Source organism: Gekko japonicus, unplaced genomic scaffold (genome assembly GCF_001447785.1).
Source record: "Gekko japonicus isolate JY-2015 unplaced genomic scaffold, Gekko_japonicus_V1.1 scaffold64, whole genome shotgun sequence".
In the NCBI taxonomy this organism is placed as follows: domain Eukaryota; kingdom Metazoa; phylum Chordata; class Lepidosauria; order Squamata; family Gekkonidae; genus Gekko; species Gekko japonicus.
Window position 1 is genome coordinate 282,698 of NW_015170277.1, and position 17,395 is coordinate 300,092.

General features: G+C 45.2%; 1 protein-coding gene across 13 annotated transcripts in view; it reads left to right on the forward strand.

Annotated features, from left to right (window-relative positions):
* CLIP1 (CAP-Gly domain containing linker protein 1) overlaps positions 1 to 17,395 on the forward strand; it is a 139,780-nt gene that overhangs the window by 86,702 nt on the left and 35,683 nt on the right. For 10 of the 13 annotated variants that reach the window (XM_015417693.1, XM_015417694.1, XM_015417695.1 and 7 more), the window contains 2 exons: positions 6,600 to 6,737; positions 9,781 to 9,887. In XM_015417693.1, the coding sequence (XP_015273179.1) occupies positions 6,600 to 6,737; positions 9,781 to 9,887 (245 nt within the window). Of the gene's footprint in view, positions 1 to 1,887; positions 4,174 to 6,599; positions 6,738 to 9,780; positions 9,888 to 17,395 lie in introns of all 13 variants that reach the window. The other 3 variants (XM_015417690.1, XM_015417691.1, XM_015417692.1) reach the window with 1 other exon arrangement.

Here is a 17,395-nt window from a genome sequence, read left to right on the forward strand (position 1 = left end):
AGCAAGGGGGCCAGGACACGAAGAAGCCCTCCCACTGTTGCCCCACCCCCCCAAGCACCAAGAAGACAGAGCATCCCTTGCCCCAGACCTAGAGTTCCTATTTATACCTTGTGGCTAATAGCCACTGATGGACCTCTGCTCCAGATCTTTATCTAATTCCCTCTTGAAGCCGTCCATGGTTGTATCCGCCACCACCTCCTGTGGCAGTGAATTCCATGTGTTCATCACTCTTTGGGTGAAGAAGTACTTCCTTTTATCTGTGTTATCAGTGTTTCACCTGACTGCTTCCTGGTTTGGGATGAAAAGATACAAGAAGCAGGGTAGGCAGTTCATGAAGCAGGGGAGTTTCACGGCAACAAGGAAGTTCAGGCGGAGAAAGAAGCTGTCATAAGGCCGGATCCTGTGACTTCCTTCCACTAAGTCCTCCTCCAGTGGAGAAACACTTTCTCAGGGGAAGGGAGCTGAAACACTTTCTCAGGGGAAGGGAGCAGAAGGGTCCAGTTTAGAGGAAAGAACTAATAGATCCCAACCCACTGTGATGTTCAGTGCTGACTTTCAGGAAGTAAAGAGAAGAAGCACTTTTCAGAAGCAGGTAGGGGAGCGATTAGTCCTCCCTCCCGGTCTTGGGGTTCCTTCACAGCTTTACACTTTCCCATTCTGCCAATCTAGAGCTATCTGGCTTTTAAAACCTTATTTTTTGTTCAGTCGTTTAAAAACTCCCCCTTCTTCCATTTTAAGCGGCAAAGCAAGCTCAGAGGTGGTGGGCGTTATTGCTTCATCTCCTGCATCCTTGTTCTGCATTGCCCCTTAGCTCAGCTTGAATAGCTTCCATTTATTTGTTTATGGCATTTCCTTCACGTTGTTCCTCCCATTTTCTCCCATCCATTGCGTAAGTGGTTTGGGCTTTGCATTTTTGTTAACTCTGCAGCTAAATATTTGATGTTTACATTGACACACAGGCCAAAAGTGCTGTGGGCTTGGTAACCCAAATTCACAACGATTCTGATTATTTGCTGTTATAACAAGAAAAAGATACAAGGCTCTTGATAAACAGCTCGATAAAGATTATCAGCATAGACCGAAGGATGGATTTACCAACAGATACCGTTTTGGGTTACGGGTATAATGCAGTTTGATTACTGTACCATCATGCCTACTTGGATGGAAAGGTATACAAGCGCATCTGGTTTTGCAGTTGTTGCAGATGCCTGGGATGGGATCCCACAGCTCCATCTCACATTAAGCAGTGGTACTCACTTGAGAAAATTCTGTCTGTGTGACCATAACACTGTTTAACTTTCCAGTTCCAGTGATGCCTTGTGCATTCATTTTGCCCTCTGGGGTGTGAATTTCTGGGCATCAGAAATCAGAAATTTTATTTGTATTTGGCCATAGGCCACTACAAACCAAGGATAACAACAGAGGGGAATACTATAAATATGAATAATGGTAGAGTAAAATTTAAGATAGTTATAAGCAATTAATTAAATCAAAAGGTGTCAACTAGGATCAATATTAATCAGTTCCCATAAGAACAGCGTTGGCCCGTATTTTCTTTGCAGCCAAGGCATATAAAGCCATTCTATAAGATATATTGGCATTGAAATCAGCTAACAAGAACACAATCTTCTGGGGTGTGAATTTCTGGGCATCAAAACTCATAAAGCTTATGTGCTTAATTACTCTTAAAGGTTACAGCATTTGTTTAGCACAAAAAGGAAGCTAGAAACTCTTCGACATGGCTTTGTGTGTCAGTATATACATGTTTTTTTATTTAAAGAAAAAATTAGTTGTGCTGTTATCTTTAATCCACATTTCACGCTAGCCTGCTTGACTTCATTTTTTTTTTGCTTTTGTTTCCCTTCTCCCCAACCTTTGTTCCCATAGTCCCTAACCTCTATGTTAGCAGCAGCCAGAAAAGAGATTGAACTCATGTCAGACAAGATGAGGGCTTTGATATCAGAGAAGGAGTTCCTGGCGCAGGAAGGGAATGCTTTAAAGTTAGAAAAAGGTTCCTTGTTATCAAAACTTGTAGAGTTGGAGGCCAAAGTCGGGTTATTGAAAGAAGATCAGGAAAAGCTCTGGACGGTGAACGAAGAGCTTAACCTAGACAACAAAAAAATCTTGAAGGAGAAACAAGAAGCCGAGAACAGAACTCGGCGAGAAAAGGCAAAGAACGACGAGCTGCTTTCTGAGAAAGGGAAGTTGCTCTTGGAAGTGGAGGCCGCCCAAGATGATCTCCTTAAGATAACCAGGGAGAATGATGCTCTTCGCACCTCGAAGGCAACCCTTCTTCAGCAGGTGGGTGAGCTCCAGACCCAAAATAATGCCCTGGCTCAGGAATGTCAGCAGAACATCAGCCAGCGGGAAGAACTGGAAGACTGTCAGAGGAAGCTCCTGGAGGAAAACGCTGCCCTTCTCAAAGACAAAGATGACGTCATCCAGAAGCTGAAGAACTCTTACGAAGACATGGCCAGAGACCAAAAGGAGCTCCTCCGGGAGACCGCCAGCTTGGCGGCTGAGAGGGACTCGCTGCTAGAAAAACAATCAGGTCTCGAAAGCGAAGTTGAGGCTCTGAAAAAGGAGGCATACCGCTGGAGGCAGACGAGCCAGGATCTCCAACTGGACAAGGAGGCCCTCTTGAAAAGTCAGGAAGAGCTGCGCCAAAGCTTGGAGCAGGCTGTGGACGAAAGACAGAAGCTCGGTGCGAAAGCGGAAGACCTGCAGGCTGATCTAGAAGGGGCAAATAAAGAGCTTAAAAAGGTCACCAAAGACAATGCACAGTTGCAGGCCTCCCATTCCAGTCTTTCAAAGCTGCTAGAAGAGATTAAGGCCAGCAGGGAAACGACGGACTCAGAGTGTATTCAGTTAATGCAAGAGAAGGACGCCTTGGCTTTGGCCGAAAGGAGGCTTCTGGGTGAAAGAGAAGAACTTCTGAATGAGAACAAGGCGATTTCGGAAAAGCTGGCAAAACTCTCAGAAGATTCAGCCCTTGTGGAGAAAGCATTAAATGAGATGCTAAGCCAGGTGAGCACGGAGAAAGAACTAGCTCATCAGAAACACACAAAGGTTAAGAAGCAGAACGAGAGCCTGGCCAAGGAGAAGGCCGCCCTGGAGGCAAAATGCGCAGAGCTCCTAGCAGAGAAGCAGTCCACAGCCAAAGCCCTGTGTGACTTGAGGAGAAAGCACGAGCTGGACATCTCTGCCAAGCGAGTGCTGACCCAAGAGAAAGCCAAGCTCCAGGGCAGTGTTGAAATTCTGAAGCGGGAGCTGGACCAGAAGATGGAAGAAAACCAAGAGCTGGTCAGCTTCAAGTGTGAGCTGTCCGCCATCTTGAAAGAGACTCAGAGTGCCAAAACTGTGCTAGAAAACGAGTATTCTGCCCTGCTCCATGCCAAGCAGATGCTGGCGGCTTCGTTTAAGAGCAGCTCTTCGGAGAAGGAGCTCCTGAGCCAAGAGAACATTCAGGTGCAAGAACAGTGCCAGAGGTTAAGCAGAGAACTCAAGAGAGCTCAGGACAGCCTAGCCACTGAACAAGAAGGCAGGAAGCTAGAGAAGGAGTCTTTCGTGGTGGAGAGCACGCAGCTTCAGAACAGCCTCGGCTTCTTAGAGAGGGAGAAGGAGCTGCTGACGTCTAAGAACAGGGAGTTGTTGGCGGAGAGGGAACAACTGAAACAACAGAAGTTAAAATCTGAATCCAGACTAGAGGGAATCGTGAAAGAAAAGGAGGCCCTTAGTGTTGAAACGGATCGACTAGCGTCCGATATCGAAAGACTCAAGAGCGAGTTTGCGGCGCTGACAGAATCAAAGGCGGGACTCCAGGAACTGCACCGTGGTGTGTCCAAGATCCTAGAAGATCTCCGTTCCAGCCACGAAGCCTCGGAACTGGAGTGCGCCCGGCTTCTCCAAGAGAATGAGATTCTGCTTTCGGAGCAGAAGAGCCTGCTCTCGATAAAGGAAGAGATCTTGAGAGAGAAGGAGAAGTTTTCGGAAGACTATCATAAACTGCACGAGGAAGTAACGTTCTTAGCGCAGACCAACTGTGAGATGTCGGCCAGCCTCTTGCAGTCTCAGAAGAAAAACCTGGAACTGCAGAAGCAAAAAGAGGAGCTTTTCCTGAAACTGAAAGAAACCGAGAGTCTCCAGGCACAGGCAGTAACACAGGGATTTGAGGTATCAAACACTGGTAAAACCAGTCCGGTCCAGTTACTAACACCAAACACTAACGTCAAATCATTTTACTGTCTACGCTTAATTTTGTGCAATCTGGCACCTTACCTCTGTCTGAACTCCCTCTTAATTATGTGTTTCTCAGCATATTTAATTAAAGAGATCTTTCCCCCCAAACACAGTTAAGCACATCCACTTTTTAGGGCCTTGCAGTTGCTGAATGTTGCAAGAGAATTTTGTGAATAAAAAGGCACGTTCCTAGATCCATAGGAGCAAGCATGTAGGCAGAAAAATGTCAATGTGGTCTTCGGTGTAGTCTTAATTGAAAATTCTAAAATGTACATTTCATTGCAATTCAAACATTGGCTGTTCAACCTCTTAAGCTTATAATTAGGCAAAAGGCAGCAGTTTCCAAGAAGAACGACGAGTAAAAGTTAATGTAGCAGAGGATTTGGCAATCTCTGTTTTATCTTTTTATTCACAATGGGAGTTTGCCTTCACCACCAACAGAGGACAGAATGGAGCCGTTCCATCATGGGCTTTGTAAACCGTGCAACTTTTTTAGTGGCGCTGCTTCTTCTTCTTATGGCTTTATGTTACCTTGATGCAGCCTTTATTTTTGTTGCCCCCTTTCCAAAAAAACCCTGTACAGTACTGAAAGATTCCCATTTGTTTTAACTTCAGCATCATCAGCCAGATTCCAGTGCTGGCCTGTGACCCTTCCTGGTACCTCAGCACTGTGAAACTTGAGCACAAAAGTCTGTTGGTAGTGAAAGACTCTTGAAATTGTTGCTACTAATAAAAGACGGCAAAGAGTAATCCCAAGAATGACGTTAATTAAAGACATCGTGGTTTTTTTTTAAAAAAAAAACGGCACTAGCAGAGGATTTTAATTTATTTTCTGCTTGGAATAAAATGGTGGGGAGATTTAATTGCGCTTTGCGAAGCTTCAGAACGCAGACAAGTAGCCAATATCTGTTGTTGAAACTGAGCACTGCCCCCCCCCCAAAAGCAGGGCAAGCAGCTTGCAAGTAACAGATTCCTGCATAGAAATACCCATCCTGCCATCCAGATCTGCTAACGTCCAGAATGCAGCAGCGAGGATACTTACAGGTACCCCAATAGGAGCACAGGTACAACCAGTGCTTCGCCAGCTGCACTGGCTCCAAGTTGGGTACCGGATCCACTTCAGGGTTTTGGTTTTAACCTGTAAGGCCCTTAATGGTCTGGGACCAGCGTACCTACAGGACCGCCTCTCCCGGTATGTTCCACGGAGAGCATTACGCTCAGGAGATCAAAACCTACTAGTGGTCCCTGGCCCCAAAGATATCCGGCCGTCCCCAACCAGAGCCAGGGCTTTTTCGGCCCTGGCTCCTGCCTGGTGGAACCCTCTACCTGGTGACATCCACCCCCTGTGGGACCTAACCCAATTCCGCAAGGCATGTAAGATGGAGATGTTCCACCAGGCCTACGGTTGAGGACAGCAAAAGCCTTTTGCCATATCTGCAAAACACAAAGCCAAAATAGGACCCACAGTAAGTAGGAAATACCAAAAATCAGCAAATACCGTGCTACAGATGATTACAAAGTAACTCAAGTAATTTTTATATATTTTTTTGTTTTTATGTTATTTTTTCTATATTTCTTTTCACTTTTGAGGAAGCCTTGAGCTCACTAAGAGAGACTTTTTGCAGCGTTCATTGGTGAAATTTGAATAAATATTTTGGTATTTGGCAACCTTGTGCTTGGAAATATCTGTTGAACTCCCCGAGGAAGACACAGAAACAGGAGGATATCTGGACCTCTGTTGGAGGAAGAATGAGCACCAGTTCAAAATAGACTTAAAGGAGTCCTCCCTCTTAAAACTTTTGTAGAATGAAGGAGGACTGGTGCTAATAAAGGGGTTGTGCAATATCTTCTGTGATATATAAAAAGACGATACTTAGATGTTAGGATATATGATTCTTTCTGTGTGTTAATGTTTATATGATAATATAATGGTGAATAATTTATAAGAAATATAAAAATAATAATATAAAAATGAAAAAAATATATAAAAATTACTTGAGTTACTTTGTAATTATCTGTAGCTTTGTATTTGCTGATTTTTGGTTATATCATATCGGGCCTGTGACTCGCCCTACGGAGGGAAAGGAAGAACAGGATACCATCGATGATCTGGTATACATTATCTCATTGATTTTATTGTAATTAACTGTTATTTATGTCCTTTAATTATTGTATGTTTACTCAATGTTGTACACTGCCCTGGGCCCTTGGGGGAAGGCGGTTTATAATTTAAATAAATAGTATCTTAAAACGGAATCCCATTGTGCCGAATGACTATGGAATACAAGGTTCATAGATCTTATCAGCCAGTGTCCAGCACAGTTCTGCGCTTGGCTTCAAGTGACCCTTTTGTCTTCTAGACTGCAAAAACAGCTGAAGATACTTTGCAGATAGTTGAACAGATGACCAAAGAGAGGGATGAACTTCAGAGGCACAAGACTGAGGCACTGGCTTCACTGGAGGATTCCAAACAAGCCAAGCAGAAGCTGCAAAAGGAGGTAACCCAACTTTAAATGCCAGTTGTATACAGTGTTCCCTCTAGGCTGAGTTAGTGTGAGCCTCCAGCTCACAGTTTTTTAGCCTCCAGCTCACACATTTTTGTCTTAGCTCAGGAAGGAGAGCTCCAGAGCAGACTAATTTGTGCAGTGGCCAAATCGCTCGCTCTCAACCTTAATGCCGGTAGCTCGCAAAGTAGAATTTTTGCTCACAAGACCCCCCACAGTTTAGAGGGAGCATTAGTAGAAAAAGTAAGCTTCAAGTAAAACTAATCAGTTGTCAAATCTATATTGCAGATAGCTTTCTAGAAAGCGTATCAGTGCAATAATTTTGAATGGGCTGGGGATGCATATGGGGGTGCATGTTAAGAGTCTGAATTTTAAGTGACACATTGTGGACAAGCGGACATCTCTCCTTTCCCCTGTTCTGTCTCCTCCCTGGCCCTTTGTCTGGTAGTGGCTGTGAATAATTTTCAGTCCTCAAAAGAGGACTAAAATTGCTATATACTGCTGGGTCCCAGCTAGGGTTGCCAAGTCCGGTGTCGCGCCGCAGCGGGGGACTCCTGGCTGGCGGCTGGAGCGTGCGCGCGCGCCGCACACACATCACCTGGAAGTGACATGACGACGCCGGGCACGCTGGGGTGGGGCCACGACCATCCAAGGGAAAACCATAGAGTTTTCCCTCGGATGACGCACTTCCGGGTGACGCGCACGTCAGGGTGGGGCTCCCCCCGGGGCCCGATCCGCCGGCGGCGGGGAACGGGCCTCTGGGGTGGGGTTTTCCCCGCCCCCCGGAGGGACTTGGCAAGCCTAGTCCCAGCACCATCTGCTGTCAAGCAGCAACAGTCACACTCTGAGGAGGACTCAGACTGGGGTCTTTCCAGTCGTGCTTCCAGACGTCATCCTAACTTGAAGATGCTGTGGGTTGCATCTGAGACTTTCTGCATACAGAGTACCTGCTGTGGTCCCTCGTAAAACTTGGCAGAGGAGGCTTAAATGAGACAGGGGTCTGTGAAAGAATAATCCACCAGTGTTGCTGGAGATCATGTGGAATTAAGGGACCCGGTGTCCGTTCGTGTCTCTGACTTAGAACGCGGGAAATTAAATTTTATAATCCCATGTCCCTGTAACTCTGCCAGCGTGGCTGCTGCAGATTATCTGTTACATAACAAAATGCATCCCTCCATGAACGGATGAGGCTTACAACCTGATGCTTATAAGATAGACGAAAACGTAGTAAATAAAGGCATCGCAGTCATTTGGGGCTGGAGACGGCAGACCTGTTGGAACGATGTTGTTCCTGGTCTTAAACTCAGTTCTCGGCGCTCTGCTTCCCACAGATCCAGGTACAGTAGTGCAAAACATTCGTCTGTGGCAGCTCCTTCTGTCTCTTTTTGCTGTCTCATCTGTCTCTTTTGGGGGTGGTTTGGAGAGTCTGTAGCTTCTTGTCTGGCATATTTTGTGGTTACCTAACTGATTTTGGTGGCTTTTGTAGCGGCTTGTTTCACCAAGTCGGTGAATTTAATGTCTGGAAGTCACAAAAGAGGGGAATCCCACCCAAACTGATTTGAAGGAAACCGCAAGGGGTGTGGAAGCAGTGATTCCATGGAACAAAAATGCACTGTATAAATAATGCAGACCAAAAAAACCACCCAAATAATATACAAAAATGGTGAAAGAGGCTTGAGGCTTGCCGACAATACAAGAACAAGTTCTGTTGCCGATCGGTTGCCCAGTTTTGACAGTTTTGATATAAGGATTGGATATGTTGCCTATATATACTGTTTTGAAGGCTTCTGTATACTATGAGCGCTTTATGAAGTATAAAGTTATTGAAGAAGAGCTATCGAAATGAAGATTGAAATCCGAAGTCTTCGTCCCTGTGTCTTTTGTGCCAGTCTCTTCTGCACACCCTGTATTACTTTATGTATTCTTGATATTATTGATACATGTAGTTTCTTGTTATTTCTCGCTAGTATTGTGTCACTTTGTTATATAAACGTCTTTCACTATTTTTGTATATTATTTGGGTGTTCTTTTTGTCTGCCTTATTTATACCAGTGCATTTTTGTGTCATGATTATACTATACTGTGCTACCACCATCGTCTCCGTAGCAATCATTCCAACCTAGTAATCTTTCCTATGGTTTTATAATATAGAGAGCCCTTCTTCGGGGGCATCTATTTCCCTATCAAATGTACCTGGGTTGAAAATGGATTTCAAATGGGCCCCCTTCCTTTGGTCGCAAATGATCTCATGTGCATCGGGACTTCGGCTGTTCCATTAGTGGAACGCATTTTCCTGTGACCCTGCTGGTCCCGTTACCTCTTTTGCACAATATTTCAAGATGGGTAGCCATGTTAGTCTGTCTGTAGCAGGAGAAAAGAGCAAGGGGTGGCCAGACAGCAGTTTGGGAGCCGCACGCAGCTCTTTCACACAGCCTAATTTAATGTTAATAAAAAGCAAATTTGCATATTTCCCAATAAAAACGTGTGTGTGATATTTGTTCATATCTTGTGGCTCCCAAACATCTGATGTTTATTCTCTGTGGCTGTTACATTTGGCAAGTTTGGCCACCCCTGGTCTAGTAGCACCTTAAAGACTAACAAACTTTGTAGCGGGGTATGATCTTTCGTGAGTCACTGCTCACTTCTTCAGATATGCCAGTCATCCTGGCTTCTTCTTCTTCTTCTCTCTCTCTCTCTCTTGTGTTTAGATGGTCCTTCCACTTAACGTTGACTTGTTCTGCTTAGTATTTGTGATCAGATGAGTGTTCCTCTTGTTGCAAAGATTTAGTTACAGCTTGTCATGACATATGAATGTGGGTTCTGGCTAACTAATCAGATATAAGTTGTATGATTTTAAATTGACTGACAGTTTTAATGGAATTTTAATGTATTTTTATATATGTTAGCCACCCTGAGCCTGTCGAATGACGGGGAGGGCGGGATATAAATGTAAATATAAATAAATAAATAAATGGAAGTCTTCCACTCACGGGAAGTCTTAAACTAAGGGTATTCCTCTCCCTTCTTCTCTCACAAGTTGGATACCCTTAAACAGAACAGCCTGAAGAACGAAGAGGAGCTGAACAAGTCAAAGGGGCGCCTGGATACAGAAGGGAAGAAAATGGAAGAGATGAGAAGAGAACTGTAAGTGTTTTCCTCCGTTGCTGTGCAGAAAAATAGTCTGTTCAGATGAGACTTGACTCAAATAAGGTACATTCCTAGGGGACCGAAGCAAGTTGAGAGAGATGTTTTTGTTTTCCTCTCTTCTAGAAGAAAAACCACCAGTCCCGCGTTTTGAAGCTGTAAAGGGGATATAGTTATGGAGGAATTTTCATATGAGGCTGTTGGTTAGTTTAAATTGCAGCATGTTTTTCAAATTTGAAGCCGTATGTGGTTCTACCACCGGGTGGCCCCAGTCCTTTTCTCTTTAAATAGAAGGTCACGTGCTTTCCCCATTTTCAACCTGTCTTTCCTTTTTTCATTGCACTGCCTGTTACTAATCCTGATAATAGCATTACTGCTAATGCCCCACAGAAGTAACCACTGTGGTTGAATTTGCATAGATGCCAAAGTATGTGGAATGCTTAATGCTAATTTATGAAAAGATGTAGTTTGTGAGAAGAATTTCCAATGCTGTAGTGATTTGCTGGTGTTGTTTTTAAATTTTGCATTAGCAGAAACAAATGTGTTGCTTTTACACTAGTAGTGCTAGGCGAGATGTAGGCAAAACCAGGTCTCTGTTGTCTCTGTAGGCAAAAAAGTCTTGGGTCTGTCACGTAGCACTGTATGGATTCCAAAGATAGCTCACTTGTGCTATGCCATATTTTCTTTTTCTAAATGCCAAGCCTAGAATGCATTTTCATGAGAAACCCATTCTGAAGTTGTGGGCAGGGGGTAGGATTTCATTCCTTAAGCATTTTCCTTTCAATCTCAAGGGAATGTTATTAATGCTACACCAGCTTCGAGTTCTCAAGGAAGCAGAAATGGCAGCCGCTTCTGAATTTCACAACAAATGTGATGGTGCTGTGAGCAGTCAAGTTGAATTAACAGTGGGCATTTTGTAGAAAGGACTAGATGAGTTTTGTGTGCTAGAAACTAAAGAAGGGAGGCTGCCTGTCTACTTTCTTACTCCATTAGACCCACCGCTGTGTGGCGTTCAACTGGCAGAGATCATAGAATCATAGAGTTGGAAGGGATCTCCAGGGTCATCTAGTCCAACCCCTTGCACAATGCAGGAAATTCAACAATACCTCAGAAAGCCATGAAGATGAAAACGGGGTTGCACTTCCTTGTAAGTGTTGTTCATCAAGTGGCCTTCTGTGCAGGCACACATCCCTCCCTCCTGCTCCACTGTGAACTCTCCGGAACCTTAGTTTCTTGGGGGTCACCGGCAGCGGCATGGAGAGAACTGAGGGAGTAGCGCCCCTCCTCCTAGTCATGTGAGCGTTTTGGCGGGAGGAGGGGCGCTCCTAGTCCACTAGAAAGCTTTGGAAATCTTTTCCGCGGCTGGCCTGCACACACACAGCACCCCCCCCCCCTTATGTGCCTGCAGAGAAGACCACTCGATGAACAACGGTTACAGGTAAGTGCAACCCCGTTTTCCTCTCAGACTTCCTGTGCTAGTTTTAAGCTGTAATTGGGGCACCCTCAGCTCTCAGGTGTATGTGTGTGGGTGTTGTGAGAGCAGCCGTCTCTACAGGCATACGGCTGTCATATGAGTGGGTGGGGGAGACTGAGCAGCCGTAGACGCCTTTTTGAACAACAGACTGATCATACGGCTCTGATCATGAGCGGCTCTCCTTTTGCACCAAGGAACCATCCCTGAGCAGGGTGGGAGGGGGGCTCTTGGTAGTGGGTGATTCGATCCTTAGGCAGGTAGACAGCTGGGTGGCGAACCCGCGTACTGACCGTATGGTGACTTGCCTGCCTGGTGCGAAGGTAGCGGACATTACGCGTGTTTTAGATAGGCTGGTAGATAGTGCTGGGGAGGAGCCAGTGGTCGTGGTGCATGTCGGCACCAACGATGTGGGGAAATGCAGTCGTGAGGTCCTGGAGGAGAAATTTAGGATGCTGGGCAGGAAACTTAGGTCCAGGACCTCCAAGGTAGCCTTCTCAGAAGTGCTACCTGTTCCACGCGCAGGGCCGGAGAGACAGGCAGAGATCAGGAGTCTCAATGCGTGGATGAGACGATGGTGTAGGGGGGAAGGGTTCAGGTTTGTTAGGCACTGGGATACTTTTTGGAACAAGAGGGAGCTGTACAGGCGAGACGGTCTCCACTTGTCCCGAGAAGGAACCAGGCTGCTGGTGCTTAAAATCAAAAAGGTGGCAGAGCAGCTTTTAAACTGAATATTGGGGGAAAGCCGACAGGAGATGAAAAGTCTCTGGTTCGGGTTAGCTCATCTGAGAGAGGTGAGGGGGTACCGGTTGCTTTTCTACAGGGAGGTGGATTGAAATTGTCCACAGAGGCCATGGCTGGTGACATGGACTGCCGGACAACGACTCGAGATAGCAAGAGGAAGGATGCAGGCTTAACTTGTAAGGGAAATTACAGCTGTTTCTATACAAATGCTAGAAGTGTCCGAGGTAAAATCGGGGAGTTGGAGTGCTTGGTGTCGGAGGGAAAAATAGACATTGTGGGTATTTCTGAAACTTGGTGGGATGAGGAAAATCAGTGGGACACAGTGATTCCCGGTTATATATTATATCGGAAGGATAGGGGGGGAAGGGTTGGAGGTGGGGTAGCTCTGTATGTCAGAGAGGGTATAAAGTCTAGAAAGATTGAGAGGCTAAGTGAATTGGATTCGCTTCTGGAAGTTCTATGGGTTGAAATAGGGGGGCCAAAAGGAAACTTAACACTGGGAGTTTGTTATCGCCCACCAGATCAAAAGATAGAGGAGGATTATAAAATGATGAATGCCTTAAAGATAGCAACTAGACAAAAACACTGTGTAATAATAGGTGATTTTAACTACCCACACATTGATTGGGTCAATATGTGTTCTAGCCGGGAAAAAGAGATTGAGTTTCTAGACACTCTAAATGACTGTGCTATGGAGCAGATGGTCACGGAACCTACCAGGGGAGAGGCGATCCTTGATTTGGTCCTAAGTAACACTCAAGACCTGGTGAGAGATGTAAAAGTGATTGCACCGCTTGGAAACAGTGATCATAATGTTGTTGAGTTCATCATTTGTACAAATAGAGAATTGGCCAAAAAGACTCACACAACCATTTTTAACTTTAAAAGGGGTAATTTCTCTGATATGAGGGGACACGTGGGGAGGAAACTGAAAGGAAAAGTAGAAAGGGTCAAAACAATTGGGGAAGCTTGGGATCTATTTAAAACTACGATCCTAGAAGCTCAAAAAATATATATTCCGCAGGTTAGGAAAGGCACAAACAGGTATAGGAAAAAGCCTGCATGGTTAACAAACAGAGTAATGGAGGCTGTAAAAAGTAAAAAGAATTCCTTTAAGCAGTGGAAAGCTAGTCACAGTGAGGCTGATAAAACGGAACACAGGCTATGGCAAATAAAATGCAAGTCTGAGGTCAGGCAGGCAAAAAGGGAATATGAGGAGCATATAGCAAAAAACGTAAAAACCAACAATAAAACTTTCTTCAAATACATTAGAAACAGGAAACCAGCCAGGGAGGCAGTGGGGCCCTTGGACGACCAAGGGGTAAAAGGAGTATTGAAGGATGATAGGGAAATGGCTGAGAAGCTAAATGCATTTTTTGCCTCCGTCTTCACTGTGGAAGATGAGAAGTGCTTGCCCACTCCAGAACCACTGATTTCAGGAGGGGTGTTGAAAGACCTGAGTCAGATTGAGGTGACGAGAGAGGAGGTCCTAAAACTGATAGACAACTTAAAAACTGAAAAATCACCAGGCCCAGATGGCATACATCCGAGAGTTCTGAAAGAACTCAAATGTGAACTTGTAGATCTCCTGACAAAGATATGTAATCTTTCCTTAAAATCTGCCTCCATTCCTGAGGATTGGAAGGTAGCTAATGTCACTCCCATCTTTAAAAAGGGTTCCAGAGGAGATCCGGGAAATTACAGGCCAGTCAGTCTGACGTCGATACCGGGTAAATTGGTGGAAACCATTATTAAGGAAAGAATTAGTAGGCACATAGATGAACAAAACCTATTGAGGCAGACTCAGCACGGTTTCTGTAAGGGAAGATCTTGTCTCACTAACCTGTTAGTGTTCTTTGAGGGGGTGAACAAACATGTGGACAAGGGGGATCCAATAGATATTATTTACCTTGACTTCCAGAAAGCTTTTGATAAAGTTCCTCATCAAAGGCTCCTAAGTAAGCTCAAAAATCATGGGATAGAAGGACAAGTCCTTTTATGGATCAAAAACTGGCTAGTTCATAGAAAACAGAGAGTGAGTGTAGGTGGGCAATTTTCTCAGTGGAGGGTGGTAAGCAGTGGGGTACCGCAGGGATCAGTACTTGGTCCACTGCTTTTTAACTTGTTCATTAATGATTTGGAGATGGGAGTAAGCAGTGAAGTGGCTAAATTTGCGGATGATACAAAGTTGTTCAGGGTGGTGAAAACCAGTGAGGATTGTGAGGCACTCCAAGGGGATCTGTCAAGGATGGGCGAGTGGGCGTCAACATGGCAAATGGGGTTCAATGTGGCCAAGTGCAAGGTGATGCACATTGGAGCCAAAAATCCTAAATATAAATACACATTGATGGGGTCTGAACTGGCAGAGACTGAGCAAGAGAGAGATCTTGGAGTTGTAGTGGATAACTCACTGAAAATGTCGAGACAGTGTGTGACTGCAATAAAGAAGGCCAATGCTATGCTGGGGATTATTAGGAAGGGTATTGAAAACAGATCAGCCAATATAATAATGCCCCTATATAAATCAATGGTGAGACCTCATTTGGAATACTGTGTGCAGTTCTGGGCACCACACCTTAAAAAGGATATTATAGCTTTGGAAAAAGTGCAGAAAAGGGCAACTCGAATGATAAAAGGGTTGGAACACTTTCCCTATGAGGAAAGGTTAAAGCGCTTAGGGCTCTTTAGCTTGGAGAAAAGACGACTGAGGGGTGACATGATCGAGGTTTATAAGATTATGCATGGGAAAGAGCAGGTAAAGAAAGAGGTACTTTTCTCCCTTTCTCACAATACAAGAACTCGTGGGCACTCCATGAAACTGCAGAGCGGTCGGGTTAGAACGGATAAAAGGAAGTATTTCTTCACCCAAAGAGTGATTAACACATGGAATTCACTGCCACAGGAAGTGGTGGGTGCTACAAGCATGGACGGCTTCAAAAGGGAATTAGATAAGCATATGGAGCAGAGGTCCATCAGTGGCTATTAGCCACAAGGTATAGCTAGGGGCTCTGGGGCAAGTGATGCTCTGTCTTCTTGGTGCTTGGGGGGGGGGGTCAACAGTGGGAGGGCTCTAATGTCCTGGCCCCACTGCTGGACCTCCTGATGGCACTGGTATTTCTGGCCACTGTGTGACACAGAGTGTTGGACTGGATGGGCCTTTGGCCTGATCCAACATTGGCGTCTCTTATGTTCTTATGTTCTTATCATAACCGGGGCATCCACTGCAGCCTTAGAACTCCTTCTGCAAATCGATGGAGCAACGGCTCCACAGTCAGGAGCCCAGTCGGCAACAGTAGTCTGGTCTTTTCTTCGTTTGAATGTCTACACTTTAGATAAGGTACTGGTGGCAGGTGGTTCGTCAGGAAACTAATTTGTGATGCATTCGTGCCCGTACCTAAATCGAGAATATGGAGATGAACTCAAAAGAGTAATTATTTAAAACTGCATTTCTGCAATACCAGTCAGTGTGGATGCAGCTTGAATGTGTGTGTGTGTGTGTGTGTGTGTGTGTGTGTGTGTGTGTGTGTGAGAGAGAGAGAGAGAGAGAGAGAGAGAGAGCGCGCAAATGGGCAGAATGTAGCCCCCCGTGTAATTCAAAACTGTGGCTGAAATAATTATCAACCCATAACTTAACACATAAACGAGTGCAATTTTAGAGTGATCCGATGCCTGCCAATTCTGCCCAGTTCGGCTGTGTATCTTCAGAGTTTAAGTCACGGGTATCAAACATGCAGCCCGGGGGGCCGGATCAGGCCCCCATAATGCTTCTGTCAGGCCCACAGTGGAACTGGCCTTCTTCTGCTTCTTCTTCCAGGTTTTTTAAAAAATTATTTATTTATATTCCAATTTATATCCTGCCCTACCCTGCCAAAGCAGGCTCGGGACGGCTCACAATGATAAAACGCAATTTAGCAATCAAATCATTAAAATCATTAAAACAGTTAGTTAAAGAATGCAGTATTACATATTAAGTGCTAGCGGTGTCATTCCAATATCACAGCCATGGCGGTGCTGCGTGAGTGCATACCATGATGTTCATTTCACTGCTGCTGCGTCATACGTTTGCAGCTTACAGACACACACCTGAACAGCATGCTCAGGATCGCAACAGCGCGGACATTTTGATGCAGTAATTCAGAGCAAGAGGTGTCAGTTATCAGACACTGTTAAACGAACAAAATATTGCAAGAGTGCTAATGTTTTAAGCATGTTTTTATTTTAAGTAAAAAAAGAAAACCTTTGTGTTTGTGTCCTTTATAAAGTTCGTATTTCCGCTACCTGACATTACATTTTATGACACACGTGGCCCGGCCCAACAAGGTCTCATTCGTCTCAGATCCGGCCCTCATAACAAATGAGTTCAACACCCCTGGTTTAAGTTTATTTAGGTTTAATAGCCCGTAGGCTGTATACCATAAAAAGAAAAAAAATCAAGTTTAACAGTAGAATTTAACAGTAAAACAAAAATGTGCCACATCTACGATGCAGTTTTGGCAAAGGCTGCTCAGGAGTAGTCTTAATCTTGCTGCATCAGGAAAAGATGAATATTACAACAGCCATTTTCTTAGGAATCTTTCTCTTCCCACTGCATGTTTTGGACAGTAGAAGAAGACATGACATAACAAGTAAAGTTCTGTCAGTGGGCAGTCACAATAGCGCTGGTCCAGAGGGGTCTTGAGAAAGCAGCCCTTCATGTATTGCAGCGTGCAATCATGTATGACTGACCGCCTCAGTTTTGGAATAGTCAACATGTTTAAGTAAAGAGGCAGGTCAAATTTGGTGGAGTATGTAATTCCTAGATGAAGTCCCAGTCATTTCGTAGCAACTGCATATCTTCAAAGGGCACTGTCACGCCGGGGGTCCTCCCCTGAGGGGAAGGGTGCCTCAGCTGTGTCGCCTGATGTCCCACAGGGGAAGCCAAAGCCTCAGAATTGAAGTGGAGAGAGTTGCACCACTCTCAACAACACTTCTCGGAGTGACAGCGTACTCGAATTTCGCTCTCTCGCTATTCCAATGCTCGTCACCTCCGCTCTTCCTCCCTGGCTCTTTTTGGCTTCCCCGTATTTATCTCCCTCCACCCGGGGAACTCCACCCCTTTCCCCTGTCATCCGCTGATTGGGTAATTTCCCTGTCATTCTCTCTGGTCCCACCTCCCAAGTGGGGTTGCCTGGGTGTCTTCGGGGGTGGGGTCACTTCCGGGAGATCCTGAAACTCCCCGTTTGCCTGCACGCTGTCCTGAAGGACTACGTCGGTCCCTCGGCGTTTGGGTACGTGCCAGCTTCCCCGGCTCCCC